This window comes from Ranitomeya variabilis, chromosome 4 (genome assembly GCF_051348905.1).
Source record: "Ranitomeya variabilis isolate aRanVar5 chromosome 4, aRanVar5.hap1, whole genome shotgun sequence".
NCBI lineage: Eukaryota > Metazoa > Chordata > Amphibia > Anura > Dendrobatidae > Ranitomeya > Ranitomeya variabilis.
In genome coordinates, this window is record NC_135235.1 from 222321083 (window position 1) to 222342808 (window position 21726).

Consider the following 21726-nt stretch of genomic DNA (forward strand, 5'->3'; position numbering starts at 1 on the left):
TTTATTACCTCAATAAAGCGTTTTAAAAATTGGCCACACATACCAGATATTGCACCAGGAGGCGGTCCGAATCGTCCTCTATCAATCTTCCAACTGCCGTCACTCTTCTCTCCAGGGCCGATGGTACCCGCCCCCTTCGCGTTGTTGCTTCTTAAATCCGGCGCCTGCGCTATGCGTGCCTGCCTGGGGCCTGCGCAGTGTTCTTTGTCAGTCACATCTCAGATGCCGGGTGCCTGACTGCGCCCTGTTACTGAATCCCCGCCCCGCACTGTGTTATTCATTATGCACAGTGCGGGGCTGGGGTTCCTGGGAAGGCGGGGGAGCGTCAGAGACGGGAGAGCGTCCGAGATGGGGGAGCGCCTGAACAGCGCAGTGCGCATGCCCAGGAATGCCAGCCCCGCACTGTGCATAATGAATAACAGTGCGGGGCGGGGATTCAGTAACAGGGCGGCCGCACTGCCCGCACAGGCGCAGTCAGGCACCCAGCATCTGAGATGTGACTGACAAAGAACACTGCGCAGGCCCCAGGCAGGCACGCACAGCGCAGGCGCCGGATTTAAGAAGCAACAACGCGAAGGGGGCGGGTACCATCGGCCCTGAAGAGAAGAGTGACGGCAGTTGGGGGATTCATACAGGACCTTCGGACCGCCTCCTGGTACAATATCTGGTATGTGTGGCCAATTTTTAAAACGCTTTATTGAGGTAATAAATGAATCAAAAACTAAAAGAGCCACCTTGTTAGACTGCAGCATTACTGCTGCACAAGGTGGCTCTTAGTTTATAACGGCTGGAGGGGGTGACAGTGGCCCTTTAAGGCGGTAGGCCTCTTGTATGGTGGATTTGATCCACCTGGCAAGGGTAGCTTTGGAAGCTGGCAGACCCTTGTGGCCGCCTTCCGGAAGGAGGAAAAGAGAATCAGACCTCCGGAAGAATGCAGTCCTAGACACGTATATACGTAATGCCCTGACGAGGTCAAGCGTATGCAGAGCCTTCTCCACTCTATGAACCAGAACCGGACAAAGGGATGGTAGTGAAATTTCCTCATTGAGGTGGAAGTTGGACACAACCTTCGGAAGGAAGGATGGGACCGTACGAAGAACTACCTTGTCCTGGTGAAAGGCCAGGAAGGGCTGTCTGCAGGAGAGTGATGTCAGTTCAGACACCCTGTATAGCGAGGTGATTGCCACCAGGAAAACCACCTTCTGGGAGAGAAGGCGGAGCGGGACCTCCTTAAGGGGTTCGAAGGGTGGTTCCTGCAATGCTGTCAGGACCAGGTTGAGGTCCCACGTTTCTAGTGGTCGTCTGTAGGGGGAACCAATCGGGAAACCCCCTGAAGAAAAAAGTCCTTACTTGCGGCTTGGTAGCAATGCGCCTTTGAAAAAAAAAGCACAGAGAGGGCTGACACCTGGCTCTTAAGCGAGCCCAATGACAGCCTGGCCCCCAGACCCGATTGGAGAAAACCAAGTACTTTGGGTAGGGAATAAGGGTGTGGGGTCTGGCCACGAGGTTTGCACCAGGTAAAGAAAGCTTTCCAGGTACGGCAATAAATCTTGGCAGAGGCTGGCTTCCGTGCCCTGATCATGGTTCCAATGACGTCCGGCGAGAGCCCTGCCTGGGTTAGAACCCAGGTCTCAAGGGCCATGCCGTCAAATTGAGAGCCCCTGAGTTTTGGTGGTAGAACGGGCCTTGTGATAGAAGATCGTGGCGGTCGGGCGGATGCCAGGGGGCGTCTGCTGCAAGTTGTACGGTGTCGGCGTACCATGTACGTCTGGGCCAGTCCGGTGCAATTAGGATGGTTGGAACTCCCCCTGATATCCAGAGTGGTGAGGAAGATCAAACAAGAGGGAGAGGTGGAAAAATGTACAGAAGCTGGAACTGGGTCCAGTCCTGAACCAGGGTGTCTGCTCCGAGCGACCGCAGATCGTGTGTTCTGGCCATGAAGTTGGAGACCTTGGCATTGAAGTGGGATGCCATTAGATCCACATCACGAATCCGCCAGCGATGGCAGATCTGGCGAAAAATTTCGGGATGGAGAAACCACTCTCCCGAGTCTATTTCTTGTCGGCTGAGGAAGTCTGCTTCCCAGTTGTCCACACCAGGAATGTGGACCGCCGAGAGAACCGACCCTGTGTCCTCCGCCCAGTGGAGGATATGTGACTTCTCGCATCGCCTGGGCACTGCCGATTCCCCCTTGGTGATTCACATATGCCACAGCTGTGGCATTGTCCGACTGTATTCTGATGTGAGAGGCTGCCAGTAAGTGATGAAAGGCCCTCAATGCCAGGACGATGGCATGAATTTCCAGGATGTTGATGGGCATGGTCGCTTCCACTGGGGACCACTTGCCCTGTGCCCTGTAGTGTAGGTGCACTGCACCCCAAGCCGGGAGGCTCGCATCGGTGGTCAGAACTTTCCAATGACTTGTGAGAAAGGATTTCCCCTTTGCTAGCGAGGTTGGCTTGAGCCACCAGTGCAGGGACCTCTTGGTTGCCGATATTAGCCACAACTCCCTGTCGAGAGAGAAAGGGTTCTTGTCCCAGGACTTGAGGATGGCTAGTTGGAGAGGCCTGAGGCGAAAACGGGCAAATGGGACAGCTTCTATTGCTGCCCCCATCCTGCCGAGGACTCTCATGGCAAACCGGAGAGATCGAGGGGATTTGCGGAGGAGGGTGCAAACTCCTAGACGGAGAGCCAATGCCTTGTCCTTGGGAAGGAGCACTAGACCCCTGGAGGTGTTGAATAGCATTCCCAGGAAGGTCAGAGACTGACTCGGGGTTGGTGATGACTTTTGTAGGTTGACTAACCAGCCCATGCGACTCAGTGTCGATTGTGATTGAGACGCTGAGCTTGCAGTCCTTGAAGGTGGGAGCCTTGAAGAGTAGATCGTCCAAGTATGGAACGACTACTATGCCACTGGAGTGCAGGACATCCATGGTGACTCATGACTTTGGTAAACACTCTGGGAGCCATGGCGAGTCCAAACGGGAGAGCCACGAACTGGTAGTGGTCCTGGTAGATTGCGAACCTGAGAAATCTCTGATGAGCAGGTGCAATCGGTATATGCAGGTATGTGTCTTGTATGTCTATGGAGGCGAGATATTCTCCCTTCTCCATGGACGGAATGATGGATCGAAGGTACTCCATGTGGAAGGGACGGACCCGTACGTATTTGTTGAGTTGTTTTAGGTCCAGTATGGGCCGCACGCTGCCTCCTTTCTTGGGGACTACGAATCGACTGGAGTAGAACCCTTGGAAGCGCTCGGCCGTGGGGACCGGTACTATGACTCCTGCTTGAAAAGCGAGGAGACCGCTTGCCGGAAGGCACGAGCCTTGGCTGGTGGTTTTGGGGGGACAGAGAGGAAGAATCGGTCCGGTGGGTTGGAGGTGAACTCTATCTTGTATCCGGAAGACACTAGTTCCCTGACCCACCTGCCTTCTGTAAGGGTATGTGTCCACTTTCAGGATTCCTTCAGGATTTGGTCAGGATTTTATGCAGGTAAAATCCTGACCAAATCTGCACCTGAGGTCACTGGCTGGTCACCTGCGTTGTCCTTGAGTTTTTTCTGCAGTGTAAGGACATGCTGCGTTCTTAAAAGACGCGCCGCATGTGAGTTTTCTTGGGTGTGCCGCATGCGTCTTTTACTGCATAGTGGAGACAGGATTCATGAAATCCCCTCCACTATGCTGCAACATCTGGACGCTGCGTTTTTTATGCATGCTGCTCAATGCTGCGTCAAAAACGCAGCATTTCCTGAACGTGAACACATACCCTAATAGGCAGCCAGACTTGATGAAAGAGCAAAAGTCGGCCGCCTACGTGTGTGGTGTCTTCCGGGGTCAGTGAGTCATGATGAGGAGAAAGTCTGAGATTTTCCTTCTCTGGGTTTAGACTGGGCTGCTTTTGACTGCCAGGTCTTGTCCGACATTTGCGTTGATAGCGAATTGTTCCTGCGTGGGGAACGGTTACAATTTTGTGCTGGACGCGAGACGGACAAGCCCGAAGAATTCCGAAAGGATCGGAATAGAGTTTGGTTACGCTTCTTGCAAGTGCGTTTAGGTTTCAGTTGGGGAAGAGGCACTCTTACCCCCGGTGGCGTTGGATATCATCGTATCCAACTGTTCACCGAAAAGTCGCCCACTGAGGTAGGAGAGGTGCGTGAGGGACTTCTTTGAGGCTGCGTCGGCTTTCCATTCCCGCAGCCAGAGGATACGCCGAATTGTGATGGTGTTTGATGCTATCCACGCTACACCCCTTGCTGAATCCAGAGCTGCATGAAGCATGTAATCTGCTACGACTGCTATTTGAACCGCTTGGTGCGACAGCTCAGGAGCGGATGCTTGGAGGCCAGCTTGTAAATTTTTGGCCCAGGCCAGAATGGCCTTGGCAGCCCAAACTGAAGCGAACGCGGGAGCCAGGGATGCCCCTGCGGCCTCGAAAATTGAAAGAGCTATGCGTTCTACCTGCCGGTCTGCTGCATCCCTGAGGGTTGAGCTATCAGGCAGTGAAAGGAGGGTCTGTGCTGCTAGTCTAGAGACTGGGGGGGGGGGGGTTCCACTTCGGGTGGGTCTGTCCACTCCTTGGTTCTGCAGGAAGGGGTACATCGCCTCCAGATATTCGCGATTAGCAAATTTTTTCTCAGGCTGTGAGAACTGCTTTTTAAGGATCGCCTTAAACTCTGGGTGGTTAGAGAAAACCTTAGGCGGCTTCAGAGGTCCTTCAAAGGAAATCTTGTGTTCTGGAGCTTCTGCTCCGCCACCAGAGATGTCCAGCACCCGATGGATGGAAGAGATTAAGTCCTCAACTAGCGCTGAATTGCTAGGGGGGGATTGGGATCAGGGACCCCTCCGTTTCGTTGTCTGAGTCGGGTCACAGATGGCTTCCGAATCCTGTGTATCGCTGAGGCGACCCCTGCTGGGTGAGCTGGGGAGGAGGCCTTTTCTGGTCGGGGATTGCGGAGATCTGCATTGTCTGTCCCTGGAATGGGACGGTCTAGATGACCTGGAGCTACGGTGTCTCTCCCTAGAGGGGGATGACCGTGTGCTATGGGATGACACAGATGGACTTGATCTATGGGTCCGCTTGCGTCCTCACCTAGACGTGGATGTGCCAGGGTCATCTTGTTCCTGAGTCAAGCTCTCCCTTTGCTGGGTAACGGTCATAGCCGAGGCATGACCCTGCAGAGCCTGAAGCAATGTGGAGGTTAGGTTATCTATAGACTGCGTCATAGATTGCGACATCTGAGTAGCCCATTCCGGCGTGGCATTAGACACCGAGGCATTGGCAGGGGCTTCTTGGGGCTCTGACACATTAGTCTGTATACAGTTCTGGCAATGCGGGTACGTGCTGCCACTGGGGAGAGCAGTCCTGCAGGCTGTGCAGAATGCATAATAGCAGTTCTGCCTGGTTCTCTTGGACCTTGAGCCCGGCATAGTGCACAGAGTGCAGAAGAGCTGCTATGCAGAGGACCTTACAGGGGAGCCTTATAGGGAATATGGATTCACAGCCGAGTAAAACAATCCAGCTGTGATCTTACCCCACCAGTTTGCCCCTAGGTCCAGCGCCGAAGATCCACAGTCCTGTGCCCCCCTGGAGACTGGCTGGCCTGGTCCTGGTCACCGGGAGATGCAGGGTTAATCCTTGCTGCAGTAGAAATGGCCGCCGAGGAGAAGAGCCAGGGGGAGAAGGGGGCGGAGAGCTGAGAAAAACGCGCCCTTTCTGTCTTGATCCGCCCCCTATATGACACTGTAGAGTGTCATATTTGTCATCCGGGGGGCGGAGAGGAGGCGGCGGCTTCAGCTAGGCCAAAGTCGGGGCCTAATTTAGATGCCTGATGCCCAGAAGGGCTCCAGGCCGGCGCGAAAGTCCGGGAGGGGGTCGGATCTGAACTGGACCCCCCCAGATTTAAAGGCAGGATAGCGGTGGGGCTGTAAGCGGAAGGGGGGCCCGGTGAGGGGTCCCCCTGAGGCAGTATAGAGCTGGTGCTGCCGCAGAGACGGGCGCAGGGAGCCTTGTGTCTGTATTGTGTCATGCCTGCCTGCACTTCCCCCAGCCCCGACAGGAGCCCGCAGCCGGGCTGGGGTCCCTGGATGCAGGCGCAGTGTGCTGACAGCAGAGTGCTGCCTGTATAGGCCCTACCTGAGGTGCCTCAACCTAATGCCCCCAGAGGGGGATTAGGGAGGGTGCTGTTGTCACCTTCAGGGGCCTTTATCCTCGCCTCAACCTCAACCCAGATACCAAGAGGAATTTGGGAAGGGGGGGGGGGAAGGAGTCTCGACTTCAAACCAGTACCCGAGGGACTGGGGAAGGAGCAACATGGGGAATAGCCATCTCTACTTCAACCGGGCACCCCATAATAGGGGGCCGAGGAAGGAGCCATGCCGGGAGTCTCACAGGAGACCCACTTTTCTTCATCTGTAATCCATCAGAAACAAGTGGAGTAAAAAAATCTTAGGTTTGCCTCCTATGCGACACTAACCAAAAACTGGAGAAGGCTGACACCGTCCAGGGGTGTATACTGCAGAGGAGGAGCCACAGTTAATCTTTTTCAGATTATGCATAGTGTCGCCTCCTAGTGGACAGCAGCATAACACCCATGGTCCTGTGTCCCCCAATGAGGCGACAGAGTAAAACAAGTAAACCACAAAATACGAACAAAAAAATAAAAATAAAAAATTAGAAAAAAGCTGTGTGCATGAAATTTCTATAATCTCAGACATAGCCAAACGGAGCTGAAAACTGGCAAAAATAAAAAAAAACTGCATCAATTCACATTCCAGTGTGAACTTAGCCTTATACTGACCCTATGGACACAAATATGGATTATAAGAAGGAAAGCAGAGTCTTCTGATCTGGAAAGGGCTGCAGGTTAGTTTCATGCATTACCTGTAAGTGCTTCTTGTGCAAAGTATTTCACGTCGACATCTTGGTCTTGAGTCAACTTCTCCAGAATCGGCTTCACGTCATTCTGCAAGGTGCTGCAACGAGCAAGAAACATTAATGGAGAAGTCAATAATCATGCATGTTCGTATTACATTATTCCCTACAGATTCCGACAGACTGGAATAACACTTAAAAGTATTAGAGTCTCCAAGATCCTATCTCAATATATAACATTAAAAATACTAAAAAATAAAATACTAATAAATAAAATTCATAATAGCAAAAACCTTTAAAGTTAGTTTACCAGAAGAACGATTCTACATTTAAATCGTTTTCTCAAAGCAAGACATTGCAGTTTTATTTATATAGCAGCTTAGGTATCCATAGTTAAGCCCACTAGTAACTGTCACTATATGAGTGGTCGTAACCATGGATACCTAAGCATGTTCTGGGCATTGCAGTAGCTTATCAGGAGAACTATACTACATTTCTAATTGGGGGTATTTGCTACATTTTTTGAGATGGAAATACCCCTTCCATAACCCAAAGATGGAAAAGGAAGGAGTTTCGCCCCTGGGATAATAGTAGATTATACGGCTCTCTATCACCTCATAACCTACCAAATGTGTGCCAGGATCAATCTTCGCCGCCTCACTATCTCAGGTCTGCAATTACACGGTGACCAAAAACAGCTTTTTTATCCTCCATGTCTCATTTTACACCTAAATCACCAAACATATTGGGCAACACTTTGCAACCATCACTGGAAAAGGACTTGCAAAATGATATGTTTGCATTGGATGTATGGAGGCTTAAAGGAGTATTCTAGCGAAAAGTACTCACCACCTACACATTGATTGCCAAAAAAGGTAGACCCCCCCAACCACGAGGACAGAGCATAAGAATATAAAAGGTACTGCCCCTTATGTACAAGAATATAACTACTATAATACTGCCCCTATATACAACAATATAACGAATATAATACTTCTCATATATACAATAATATAACTACTATAATACCGCCCTCTGCATACAATAATATGATTAATATAATACTGCTCCTATGTACAAGAATATAACTACTATAATACTTATACTACATAATAATACTTATACTTATAATAATAACCACCTTCTGTCTCTTCCCCACTATCCCATAGAATGTAAGTCCGCAAGGACAGGGTCCTCTCCCCTCTGTACCAGTGTGTCACTGTAAACCTGTTTATTGCAAATGATATCTATAACCCTGTATGCAACCCCTTTCTCATGTACAGCACCATGGAATTAATGGTGCTATATAAATAAATATTATAAAAAAATAAAAAAAAAATAAAAAAAAAAAAAAAAGGTGAAAGTGAAATACCGTATATACACTTTAGTATAAGCTGAGATTTTCAGCCCTTTTTTTTTTTTTTTCTTTTAGGTTAAAAGTGCCCCTCTCGGCTTATACTCGAGTCGTTGTCCCAGGGGGTCGGCCGGGGAGTGGCGGCTGTCGCATCATACTCACCCTCCCGGTGCGGTCCCTGCTTCTCAGATGGTCTCTGATGCCAGCAGCTTGTTCCGGTGTTCAGCGGTCATGTGGTACCACTCATTAAAGTAATGAATATGGACGCATATTCATTACTTTAATGAGCGGTACCATGTGACCGCTGAACACTGGAACAAACTGCCCGCGGGCACCAGAGACCATCGGAGAAGAAGGTACCGCGCCGGGAGCAGGCGAGTATGATGGGGAAGGGTGAGCATTGCAATATTCACCTGTCCCTGTTCCACCACCGGGCTCAGTCTTCCGTGTCCTCTGGCTGTGACATTCCGGTCAGAGGGCACGATGACATGGTTATTGCGCGCCCTCTGCCTGAACAGTCAATGCGGAGGACGCGGAAGACACAGCGGCTCGCGGCGATGAAATGGGGACAGGTGTCCACCTCAAATGTCTCCCCTTTTCCTCAGTTTGTAAGTTTGCGAGCAGGGCCCTCATTCCTCCTGGTATCTATTTAGAACTGTGATTTCTGTTATGCTGTAATGTCTGTTGTGAATTCTGTTGTGGGTTCTGCTCTTACGCTCCCTCCGGTGGTTATAAGTGGTAGTGCTGCTGTTTGTCCTTCACAACAGTCATCAGCTGCTTCCACTTTGGACGGGGCTATTTAGTCTGGCTCCTTCCTTTATTGAGTGCCAGTTGTCCATTGTTTTCTAGGGATCCACATCTCTGCTTGGTTTCTCCTTCTGGATTGTCCAAATCAAAGATAAGTCCTGGCTCTGTTTTTGCAGTCCACATGCGGTGGACTTAATAGTTCTGTGAATTGCTATGTTTTTTCTTGTCCAGCTTTGTCTATGTTAAGATTTACTCAGCCAAGTTGGAAGCTCTGGAGTCACAGAGTTACCCTCCATGCCTTTAGTTAGGTGTGGAGATTTTTGTATTCTCTGTGGTGGATTTTGTAGTATTTTTTATACTGACCGCACAGTACTCTTTCCTGTCTTTTCTTTCTAGGTAGCGTGGCCTCCTTTGCTAAATTGTTTTCAGTCTGCGTTTGTAATTTCCCTCTCCTCTCACAGTCAATATTTGTGGGGGGCTGCCTTTCCTTTGGGAATTTTCTCTGAGGCAAGATAGTATTCCTGTTTCTTTCTTTAGGTGTAATTAGTCCTCCGGCCGTGACGAGGTGTCTAGGGAGTGACAGGAACATCCCACGGCTACTTCTAGTTGATGTGTTAAGTTCAGGGTCTGTGGTCAGTATAGAGGCCACCTACTCCAGAGCTCGTCCATGCTGCTCCTAGGCCACCAGTTCATAACAAATGTCTATTGTCTGTACAAGTCCCCTCTATAATTTGTAAAGCGCTGCGGAATATGTTGGCGCTATATAAATAAATTATTATTATTATTATTACTATTATTATTATTATGTGAGTATCGCAAGTGCAGGGGGGCCTGAGCGACGAGAATGTCTTTTTTTTAATCACAGCAACAGCATATGGGGCATAATATTCTATGGAGCATCTTATGGGACCCATCATGAACTGTATGGAGCATTATATGGGGCTCCTGATTCAATATGGATATTCAAAAACCCTTAACCTACTGATGTCTCAATTTTACTTTTATTGGTATCTACTTTTATTTTTGACATTTACCAGTAGCTGCTGCATTTCCCACCCTAGGCTTATAGTCGAGTCAATATGTTTTTCCAGTTTATGGCAAAATTAGGGATCTCGGCTTATACAGTACATAAACCGTCCTACTCCATCTAAACAATAAAGAAGCCCACACAGAGAAACTCATTTATCAAATGGAATATCCTTTATAGGTAAAGTTTTGCCTGGGATACTTCACTGTATAACTGAGAATTAGGGTCTGTGATGGACCGTGCCACCCATAGTCTTATTACCTGTTGTCTAGAGTGGGTCCTATTTTCTGCAGAGACTTGGCAACGTTAAAACGCACGTTCGCCACGGCGTCGCCAGCCATCCGGACCACCGTGGGCAGCATGTGCTTGGTTGTGATTTCTTGTCCACAAACTTCTGACAGAACCTGGAGCCAAAGAAGCAAAAATCAGGCACGGGTTAAGTTATCACCCCGGACACAAACTTTTCACCAGAGGCCGTGCTTTTCTTCTAAGTGGGTATTCAAAGGGGAAGATAAAAGCATGTTCACACAAGACGTTTTTCCCCCCCAACTGATAAGTGTAAAAAAAAAAAAATGCTGCAGGATCTATTCTACATCATATACGGTTTTGATGTTTTTTATGCCCGGCCTCAGTGATCAACAGTGACATCAATGAAGGGATGGGACCTGCAATAAATTCTATAATAAGAGTAAAATATTCTGAAAATCTCACTGTGCCTACTGTAAAAAAATTGCATTTTTTCTGCCCAAAGAAATGGCAGTAGGGAGGGGGGGGGGGGGGGGGGGGGGGAGAATGCTGTGTGTCGACGAGCCTTGCACCTGAAAAAGCAAGATGCAAATTGTACAGGCGAAACATTTTGCATCTTCCACCTGTAAAAAAAAAAGCCACACAAGGGTGTTCACTACATGTTGCATTAAAGCGCTACTGAAGAGCAGGGTCTTAATAAACCCTTAAAGAAGCAAAGGGAGGTGGGAATTATTATAGCGCCATTTATTCCATGGCGCTTTACATGTGAGGGGGGGTATACATAATAAAAACAAGTACAATAATCTTGAACAATACAAGTCACAACTGGTACAGGAATCATCCCATGCCTGCAGGTACCAGGGTTGGAGTTTATACTAATATACATTATGGTGTGATAGATAGAGATTATATATAGATAGATAGATATTTATTTATTTTCATTTATTTTACACACACACACACACTAGCGGTTTCCAGCCAGCTAACGCTCGGCATGCTCATTGCCATCTAATTAACGCTGCTAGTGATTAAACTAAAGTAAATTATGACAACATTCAATCCAGCTTACGCAGGTGGTAAATTAACTTAAAATGAAGTTAATAATAATTAAAATCAGAATAGTACTAATACATTTTATTCACAGTGTAAAATCAAAAGCAGGCGGGATTGTGTGTGGTAATGTGGTGGGGGGCGGGAAGGAGATAGAGATATTTTTTTCCACACACCACAGAAATAAGGGAAGTCGCCAATCACTCACGTTGATGCAGAACAATGTGGTCATTCGATGCAGGTAGTTTGGATCGTTGGACATGGCCAGCACCTTGGGAATGATGGTGGCCTGAGCCCAGTCCTTACCAAACTTCTCCACCAGCTTCTTCAGATTGCTCGTTGCCGCCTCTCGGATGGCATACACTGAAAGACAGGAGAAGGGAAGAGTAATATAAACACAAAAATGTATCTGAGGACGCTGGGGAGTGTAATCCAGTGGGGACGTCCGTGCAGGAGGAAATTGCTGACCACTTAGGCGAGTGTTTCATTGCAATCATCGCAGCGGCTTATAACATGCACCTAGAGGGTTATTCTGGTCTCCATTGCTGAATACGGTCAGTTAGTAAAGAGTGAACGTGCTCTGATAAGGTGTCATCCGAGCGGGTATGTTCATGTGTCAGACTGTCTTCGGCATGCTCAAAAAATGTGTTAGGCAATCCCTGCGTGTGTTGCGGCTACCGAACAGTGGCGAGACATGCCCTAATATTTTTCGAGCACATCGAAGATACTTGACACACGAGCATGCTCAGGTAACGCCTTATCAGAGCACGTTCACTCATCACTATTGGTTAGGGCTTCTAGAAACAAATCACTTTTGTAATTTATGAGTCTGGTTGCATGGGACTTCCATCAATCCATATAGTGGGGCTCATGCATGCATATTACTTACTCCGTTCAGGGCCTTAAAACTTAAGATAACATTACTTACCATGATCCACCAGCCACGCCATGCATAAAGAATTCAGCTTCTCATCGAAGAACTCTACACCCTGGGAAAAAAAAATTAATAATATAACACCATTACTGCATGTCAAAGCAAAGTCAGCCTTAGTAAAGAACTAGAGCGCTCCCTGCTGCTAATAAGCGCCTCAGCTGAACATTGTGTTATGAGGAGCCCATCAGGGATAGTGAAGGACAGGATGCGGCTCGTCATAGGCAGATTCCAGCACATTCCCCCCAGAATCTTGAGCTGGGGTATCTTTGAGACATCAGTCTGGGGGGGGCTTAATGCAATCGAATATTGCCAACATTTATTAAAAATTATTGTAAGCAGAGGAATAGCGAAATGATATCTAAAGATCACAAGAAAAAAAAAAAAAAAAAAAGGGAGACGTGTCAAAGAAAATCCCCGTTCTATATAAAAGTAGATTCAATGATCGAGACCAAGTAAGAGCCAGAAGTGAGGGGTGGGCTGAACGAGCTGCTCCAGTTCTGGCAACTTCCAGTCATTCGTACGATTGATCATGACAGGCCAGATGCGGTGTTCTAGATAAAGTCTGCCGTTTAAAACGGGTTGATCACTATGTGAATGTATGTATTTGGGACTAAAAATTTTTGCAATTGGGTTTTATTAAAAAAAAAAAAAAAAAAAGTTAAACTGTTTGGCTTTTAGATTTCACATTGATGTAGCCTGTGATCATAGATCAGCCGAGGCGCTCAGAAAGACATTCAGGCAGGTCCCAATGAGCCGGAATTTTTTGTCACAGCTCAAAATAAGTATTTAGTCAGGGACTTGGGCCTTCCTTAACATTTCTTTTAGGCTCTAGACTAAAGAAAAACGAACAAGCTAGTTCTTGGTACCCATTTTTCATGGCACAGAAGTAGAGAAAAAGGAATCCCATCCATACATTTCTCAAGATGGGGCTCTAGTGTATTGCAATAATTTTCACAGGCTGATGGAAAAATTTAACATTGAGTACAAGGTGAGTGGGGACGCTATTGATTCAGCCAAAAAAAAACAAACACTGAAAGCTGTGCTACTGCACAATGACAGCAAGCATGCTCTCCAGTGCATCTGAAGGAAAGCTGTGAGAATTTAGACTATCCTCAAGAAACTCAACTACAAGGATCAAGGATGATGTGGTGGTCTGAAAGTTCTCTTGGATCCTTCAAACTTGAAGGTGGATATAGAACCCGTGCTGCCGAGGATCAAAAATAGAATAGGAGACCAGATGAAGTTATACGTCAATGTGTTTCGAGGTGATCACACCTTCATCAGGACAAAACAATATATCACTGCGCTATGTCCTGATAAAGAGGTGAGATCACCTCGAGACAAATAAAACCTGCATCTGGTCTCCTATTGCATTTTTAGATAGTCGGCAACGCAAGTTTTATTTCCACGTCAATCTACATGTTTGAATATTATCCGTTTTGGTGGATCTGCAGCAACGAACAAAAGAGTTGTAACTTTCACAACCTTCCCCGGTGAGAAAATTACATGCACACAAGGCCTTTGATCCTTTGGCAGAAAGGAGGATACTCAAAGTACACCTGCTTCTTGTGAGAATGGAACAGTTGGGCTAGGACTCATCACTAGTGCGAAAACAAGTTGTCCAACGAGAAGATATTTGCAACCTGGTCTCAAGAACATGGCTGCGGGAAGTTTAGTTGATCCTACGAAAGTTCTGCCACCGCTCCACATTAAGCTTGGACTGATGAAGCAGTTTTTGAAAACGCCGCCAAAAGCAGGAGAGATTTAAGTACCTGTGAACCAAGTTACAGGGACTGAAGCAAAACTGAAGGAAAGCACTTGCTCAGGAATATTGAGTTCATCCCTTCACCCCCCAGCCTGTTTACACCTTCATGACCAAGCCAAATTTTACAATGATAACCAGTGTCACTTTAGAGGGTAACAACCCTGGAAAGTTTCACCGCATCCCATGGATTCCAAGGCTGCTTTTTCACGACAGTGTCATTGTTGGGAGGGTTAAAAGTTGATCAGCGATTTTTCAAATTTCTCCAACACCAATTTTTTTTTTTTTAAGGGATTACACCACATTTGAAGTGAAAGAGGGGATTATGACCTAAAATGCCCCAAAGTGACACCATTCTAAAAAACTGCACCCCTCAAGGTGCTCAAAACCACATTCAAAGACGTTTAATTAACCCTTCAAGTCCTTCACAATTTATGCAATGTGGAAGGATAAGATAAAAATTTAACAAAATGATAATTTAGCCCTAATTTTTTATTTTCTCGAGGGAAACAGGAGAAAATGGAACGTACAATATTTTGTGCAGTTTCTCACGAGTACGCCAATATCCCATATGTGATGGAAAACTGTTGTATGGGCGCACGGCACGGTTCGGAAAGGAAGCAGCAACAACTGAATACTGGAGCTCAATTTTGGCTGGAGTAGACTGAATGCCATGTCACATCTGACGAGCCCCTGACAAGCCAAAACTGCAGACACCCCCACAAGTCACCCCATTTTGGAAGTCGAGGGGTGTGATGAGCATTTTTAAACCTTCAGTCAATTCACAGAATTATATAACATTTGACAAATTATAAGGAAAATTGCCATTTTTTCCACTAAAATGTTACTTTAGCCCCAAGTTTTTAAACATTCAAGAAGGACCTTAGGAGAAATTGCACAACAAATTGTCCAGTTCATTTTCTTTCTCCTCCGTACAGATACCCCAAATGTGGTCAAAAACTACTTTTGAGGCACAGTGCAAAGCTCCAAAGGGAAGCAGTGCCATCCCGGAGATCAGATTTTGCTGGAATGGTTTGCAGGAGTCATCACATTGGCAGAGCCCCGGAGGTGCCACAGCAGCGAAACCCTCCATAACTGACCCCATTTTACAATGAATTAATGTAGGTGTGCAGCAGAGTCGTAGCTAGGGTTTCAACTTTGGAGGGGGCGAAACATCTGAGTGTGCCCCTAACCAGCTAACCCTGATTACAGCTACGGTTGCGCACTCTAGTTGTGAATATAGGGGAACCTCAGAATATGACCCTACTGTTATTGAAAATAAATCTATATACAAAAACAAACATTGCTTTACCGCCATACTGGACCATATGCACAATAATAATGTCCCCCTAAGTTCCCCCATGTACTGCTCCATTATACACAGTATCGTGAACTTAAAGCTTCCCTATACACAGTCTAAAGCTCCCACAGCTCCCCTATACACAGTATGATGATTCTATAACTCCCCTGTACACCGTATGATGTTCCCACTGCTCCGCTCTACACAGTATGATACCACTGCTCCCCTATAGATAGTTGAGCCCAATGCTCCCCTATACAGTGTAATGCTGAGAGAACTCCACTATAGAACGTATAATGCCCCCCAGAGCTCCCCCATATACAGTGTAATGGGCCAACAGCTCCCATATGCACAATATGCCTTCACAGTTCCCTATACACAGTATGATGGGCCTGCAGCTCCCGTCAAACAGTATGTTGTCCCTCACAGTTCCCATGTTGTCCCTCACAGTTCCCCTGTACACAGTATGATGGGCCCACAGCTCCCTTAGGGTATGTTTCCACGGTCAGGATGGCCGGCGGTGTCGCCGCAGCGGCGAAGCCGCTCGGCGCTAAGCCCCGCCCCCTTTCTGGGACGCGATCATGCCGGGTGTGTTAACTCTTCACATCCGGGATGATCGCTCTCTCCCATAGCGCCCTGTGATATGCCTTGCGGGGACGCTGCGTCCCCGCAAGGTGTACGGACATGCTGCGATCTGAAAAGACGCGCAGCATGTCCGTAGTCGCAGGGCCGCCGCGTGCGGGTTTCCACGCATAGTGGAGACGGGATTTCATAAAATCCCCTCCACTATGCTGGAACATCTGGACGCTGCTTGTTTGACGCTGCAGCTCTGCGCAGCGTCAAACAAGGAGCGTTTCCTGACCGTGGAAACATACCCTTATACACAGTATGATGGGCCCGCAGCTCCCGTATTCACAGTATGATGGGCCTGCAGCTCCCATCAAACAGTATGTTGTCCCTCACAGTTCCCCTGTACACAGTATGATTGGCCCGCAGCTCCCTTATACAGAGTATGATGGGCCAGCAGCTCCCGTATACACAGTATGGTGGACGACTCACAGCTCCTTGTCATGATTTGGATGCCCCGGTCATTTACTCATCCTCCGGCGTATTCACTTTTGTGGCACTGCTGCAGTGCCGCGGCTCAAACTTGTGAGCGCAGCTTCTGACTGGCCAGAAGTTATGTCACAAGCGCTCAATGTAAGACTATGAGGCTATGTGCACTTGTTGCGGATTCGTATGCAGATTTACAGCGGATTTACTGTGTTTTTTTGTGCAGATTTCACCTGCGTTTTACCACTTGCGGATTCCTATACAGGAGCAGATGTAAAATGCTGCGGAATCCGCAAAAAAGAATTGACATGCTGCAGAAAATAAAACGCAGCGTTTCCACGTGGTATTTTCCGCACCATGGGCACTGTGGATTTGGTTTTCCATAGGTTTACATGGCACTGTAAACCAGATGGGAAAACTGCTGCAAATTCACAGCGGCCAATCCGCACCGTGTGCACATAGCCCGAGAGTGAGAAAGAGGCCAGAACGAGGCTCCCACAGACTCACACTGATTAGTGACCTCTGCGCTGCTCCATGAAACACTGGAGCCTTGGACAAGCCACAAACTGCAGGAGACGGAGCCGAGCGGAGACTGAAACAGATGAAGACGCTGGAAGGCGAGTATCAGACAGGGGGCAGGGGACGGGGATTTTCAGCTCCGCTCCAGCAATGAAATAAAAAATAATGCTGGAGTGGTGCTGTAATTGTGATGCAGCTCTTGGTTACTGTATGCGGGCTCCTTATACTAATACTCATAAAAGACCCAGGTGGTACGTATCAAATGCCCCCTACCCCCCCCCCCCCCCCCCCATCTCCAGTCTCCCCAGACAGCAAATATTACATGGAGTACATATAACAAAACATTATAATATTCAGCCCCCAGTGCCCTGTCCCCCTCCCCCACTTAAGCCCCAATACCCCATCATCTCACATCCACCCCTCAGTGCCCTGTCCCACCTCACCCACCTTCTGCCCTCACAACCCCCAAATGGTCTTACATTCACCCCCCAGTACCCCGTCCCCCCTCACTCACTTTCAGCCCCCACAATACCCCAGGATCCTGCTGTGATGTCGCTGGTCGCTGAATAAAGTTCAGAACTTTATTTGGTCGTCCGATCGCCGTGTATCGTCGTGTTTGACAGCAAAAGCAACGATACCAGCGATATTTTACACTGGTAACCAGGGTAAACATCGGGTTACTAAGCGCAGGGCCGCACTTAGTAACCCGATGTTTACCCTGGTTACCAGCGTAAAATGTAAAAAAAAAAAAAAAAAAAAAACAGTACATACTTACATTCGCATCCCCCGCCGTCTGCTTCCCACACTGACTGAGCGCCGCAAAGTGAAAGTGAAAGCATAGCACAGCGGTGACGTCACCGCTGTGCCCTGCTACTGCAGGCGCTCAGTCAGTCAGTCAGTCAGTGCAGGAAGCGGACGCCGGGGGACGCGAATGTAAGTATGTACTGTTTGTTTTTTTTACATTTTACGCTGGTAACCAGGGTAAACATCGGGTTACTAAGCGCGGCTCTGCGCTTAGCAACCCGATGTTTACCCTGGTTACCCGGGGACCTCGGCATCGTTGGTCGCTGGAGAGCGGTCTGTGTGACAGCTCTCCAGCGATCAAACAGCAACGCTGCAGCGATCGGCATCGTTGTCGCTATCGCTGCAGCGTCGTTTCGTGTGAAGGTACCTTAAGTGAAATGCAAGGTGGGCACTAGGACCCAGCGTGCCTGAGCCAATCCCAGCATGCACAGAGTGAAGAAAAACTGCAGCCGGGAAAACCTTCATGATCAGGTCAGAGGGGCGAAACCATTCACTGCAGGAGGGAGACTGCAGCTGGCCGCTGTGCTAGTCAGCCTGCAGAGTCTCTGTCAGACGGGACGGGAGCAGGCATTATACTGCTCTGCTCCTATGCGGTGCTCTGCCTCGTCACAGAAGTGGCCCTGGCTCCCGGTGGGCCCCTTCATGTGACAGGGCCCAGGGCGATGGCCCCCTCTGCCCCCCCAGTAGCTACGCTACTGGTGTGCAGTGATCATATTGACACCACATGTGCCTCACAGGATTTTATACCAAAATTTTTAAATTTTAACTGCTAAAATGTTGCTTTAGCTCGAAATGTTACATTTGTTGCTTTTCTAAAGCAGTATGTGAAATCTCTGCTTGTAGTGCAGCTGAGCGTTTCTTCCCAATCATCTTTAGGGGTGTGCCTATTCAATTAGGAGACACATTGTTCTCCCAATTATAGCTCGGCAGCATCTGGGAGAGGACTGAAGTGTACGCCCCGAAAAAAAAAAAAAAAAAAAAAAAAAAGTATTGACAAAATACACGATTTGCTATATGAACAGCAGGGTGCTAGGAACCAAAATAATTACAAAGTTCCACCAAAATAAGAAAATAAAAAAGGAGATGAAAACTGCCTTTGTTGACGAAGGACACATGAAAATGCAAAAAAAAAAAAAAAATATGGAGTAGCCATGATGTAAATTACAAAAACAAACAAACCAAAACAAAAAAAAAAAAATAGTATTATTGGCGAGCATTTCCCCTTGATAAAGCAACAAGGCGAAACCCGTGTCAGGAGGCATCATACACAGCATGTGCAAGCTTAGCATTGTGCTTTGACTATCTTTATCCCTGTCTGATACATTGTACTATGGATTAATCCAATGGGATACAAAAAGTATCAGACACACCACTCAAGAGATGGTATAAAAGAGTGACAATTTTTATTGAAAATACACATATACTAAAGCAATTGATAAAAACAAAAATAACAAAAAACCAGTAAGAGGAAGGATAATACCCGAGTAAAGTGCACAAAGACCGAAGACATGAGGTAGATAGATAGTAATACTGCAGGCTATGGGGATGAAATAAATATCTATAGTACACTAACTCCATAATAAGCTGCATGAGAAGTGGCCATCTTAGCCAGAGTATAAAGTGCCAATGCAAAAGAGAGCTAGTATAGTTGTATACACATACCCATGGAGTCCGCTTGTCTCTCCTCAGCCTCACAAAAGAGCCCCGACGCGCGTTTCGCGTTTTCTGCTTTATCAAGGGGAAAGAAATTGTGCATGTCCTGTCTTCACTACAAGCTCCAATTTATAATGCATATTGATTACTGCACCTGCTAGCGTTGTGTCACGCATGGCACCGCCGCCTCCGGTTCCTAAACATTGCTGTTTCCGGCACTCACAATCGGCGTGCGGGGAGGAAATCCTCTATGACGTCATGTCCGCACAGCCGATGGTACAGAGGCCTTCAACAACATGGTGGTTCCCGGGCGCGATGCGCATGCGCGTCACCATTTTGTTAGAGTCACCAATCAGGCAGATAGAATAACTAGCCGATCATGCAAGCATAACAGCCCGGACCCCAGCGATAAGGACCACATCGTATAGAGAAAAGAAAAAGGTAACACCACCACCATATGGAGAAACATTATTATATAAATACTTTGGAAAACATCCCATATCGAAAATATCATATCAGAAATAATGAGAATACACATATGACAGGAGAACAATGTTATCATATCGTCGCAAAGAACAAAACATATAGATGTTCAAAAAAAGTCCTCATTTCAACTCTCCATGTCCCCAGATCATGATTTATGCGTATTTCTCAGATTAAAAGATGCAGTAGTGTAAGGGCCAAGACCTTCAAAAATGCCGCGGGGACGCATGAATATAATATTGTTCATTATATATCCTGCACTACCTCATACGTTATATACTTTGCGCAGTGTCCCTGTTCCAAAATTTATATTGGTTTAACAACTAGGGAACTGCGCATTAGAGTAAGAGAACATGTGAGGGACATCTTGGCTGCGAAAGAGGTGGAGGATGTGTCTATGCTAAAAACGTTGCCCAAACATTTTTTATTACATCATAACTCCGACCCCCGAGGCCTTAAGGTTAAAGGCATTGATAGGATTCATGGGGGGATCAGAGGGGGCAACTTGAAACAGTTATTAGCACAAACGGAAACAAGGTGGACTGTGGAACTCGGTACTATGTCCCCTGTAGGGCTTAATGAGAAACTGAGCTTTGCTCCATTTTTATAGATCTCTGCTTTTTAAATCTTTGTGTTCTTGTCTTTAATTAGTTTTTTCTCCTTTATGTTTTTTTGTTTTAGTAATAAGTTTGGAAATTTGTCCAGTAATATATATTCTGGCTTGAAGCATCTGCCACTTTATAACACCATGATATCCGTGTTGATCAATGTTCTGCATTGGAAGAGAACACTACTGCATCTTTTAATCTGAGAAATACGCATAAATCATGATCTGGGGACATGGAGAGTTGAAATGAGGACTTTTTTTGAACATCTATATGTTTTGTTCTTTGCGACGATATGATAACATTGTTCTCCTGTCATATGTGTATTCTCATTATTTCTGATATGATATTTTCGATATGGGATGTTTTCCAAAGTATTTATATAATAATGTTTCTCCATATGGTGGTGGTGTTACCTTTTTCTTTTCTCTATACGATGTGGTCCTTATCGCTGGGGTCCGGGCTGTTATGCTTGCATGATCGGCTAGTTATTCTATCTGCCTGATTGGTGACTAACAAAATGGTGACGCGCATGCGCATCGCGCCCGGGAACCACCATGTTGTTGAAGGCCTCTGTACCATCGGCTGTGCGGACATGACGTCATGGAGGATTTCCTCCCCGCACGCCGATTGTGAGTGCCGGAAACAGCAATGTTTAGGAACCGGAGGCGGCGGTGCCATGCGTGACACAACGCTAGCAGGTGCAGTAATCAATATGCATTATAAATTGGAGCTTGTAGTGAAGACCGGACATGCACAATTTCTTTCCCCTTGATAAAGCAGAAAACGCGAAACGCGCGTCGGGGCTCTTTTGTGAGGCTGAGGAGAGACAGGCGGACTCCATGGGTATGTGTATACAACTATACTAGCTCTCTTTTGCATTGGCACTTTATACTCTGGCTAAGATGGCCACTTCTCATGCAGCTTATTATGGAGTTAGTGTACTATAGATATTTATTTCATCCCCATAGCCTGCAGTATTACTATCTATCTACCTCATGTCTTCGGTCTTTGTGCACTTTACTGATTATCCTTCCTCTTACTGGTTTTTTGTTATTTTTGTTTTTATCAATTGCTTTAGTATATGTGTATTTTCAATAAAAATTGTCACTCTTTTATACCATCTCTTGAGTGGTGTGTCTGATACTTTTTGTATCCCATTGGATTAGTGTAAGACTTACACACCCCTTATATGCTTCCTATGGGATTTCCTATTTTGGTGGAGGAACCCTGTGAGTAGCAGTATTATGTTTATGGACATTTCTGTTTATTGTACTATGGATATATTCGGACATATTGGAAGCATATATACTTC

General features: G+C 46.9%; 1 protein-coding gene across 1 annotated transcript in view; it reads right to left on the reverse strand.

The window, feature by feature from the left end:
• PPP2R1A (protein phosphatase 2 scaffold subunit Aalpha) overlaps positions 1 to 21726 on the reverse strand; it is a 36629-nt gene that overhangs the window by 2339 nt on the left and 12564 nt on the right. Inside the window, exons 11-14 of the mRNA XM_077260055.1 lie at positions 12227 to 12287; positions 11507 to 11661; positions 10264 to 10406; positions 6884 to 6975 (exon numbers count right to left, since the gene is read on the reverse strand). Of these exons, the coding sequence (XP_077116170.1) occupies positions 6884 to 6975; positions 10264 to 10406; positions 11507 to 11661; positions 12227 to 12287 (451 nt within the window). The remainder of the gene's footprint in view (positions 1 to 6883; positions 6976 to 10263; positions 10407 to 11506; positions 11662 to 12226; positions 12288 to 21726) is intronic.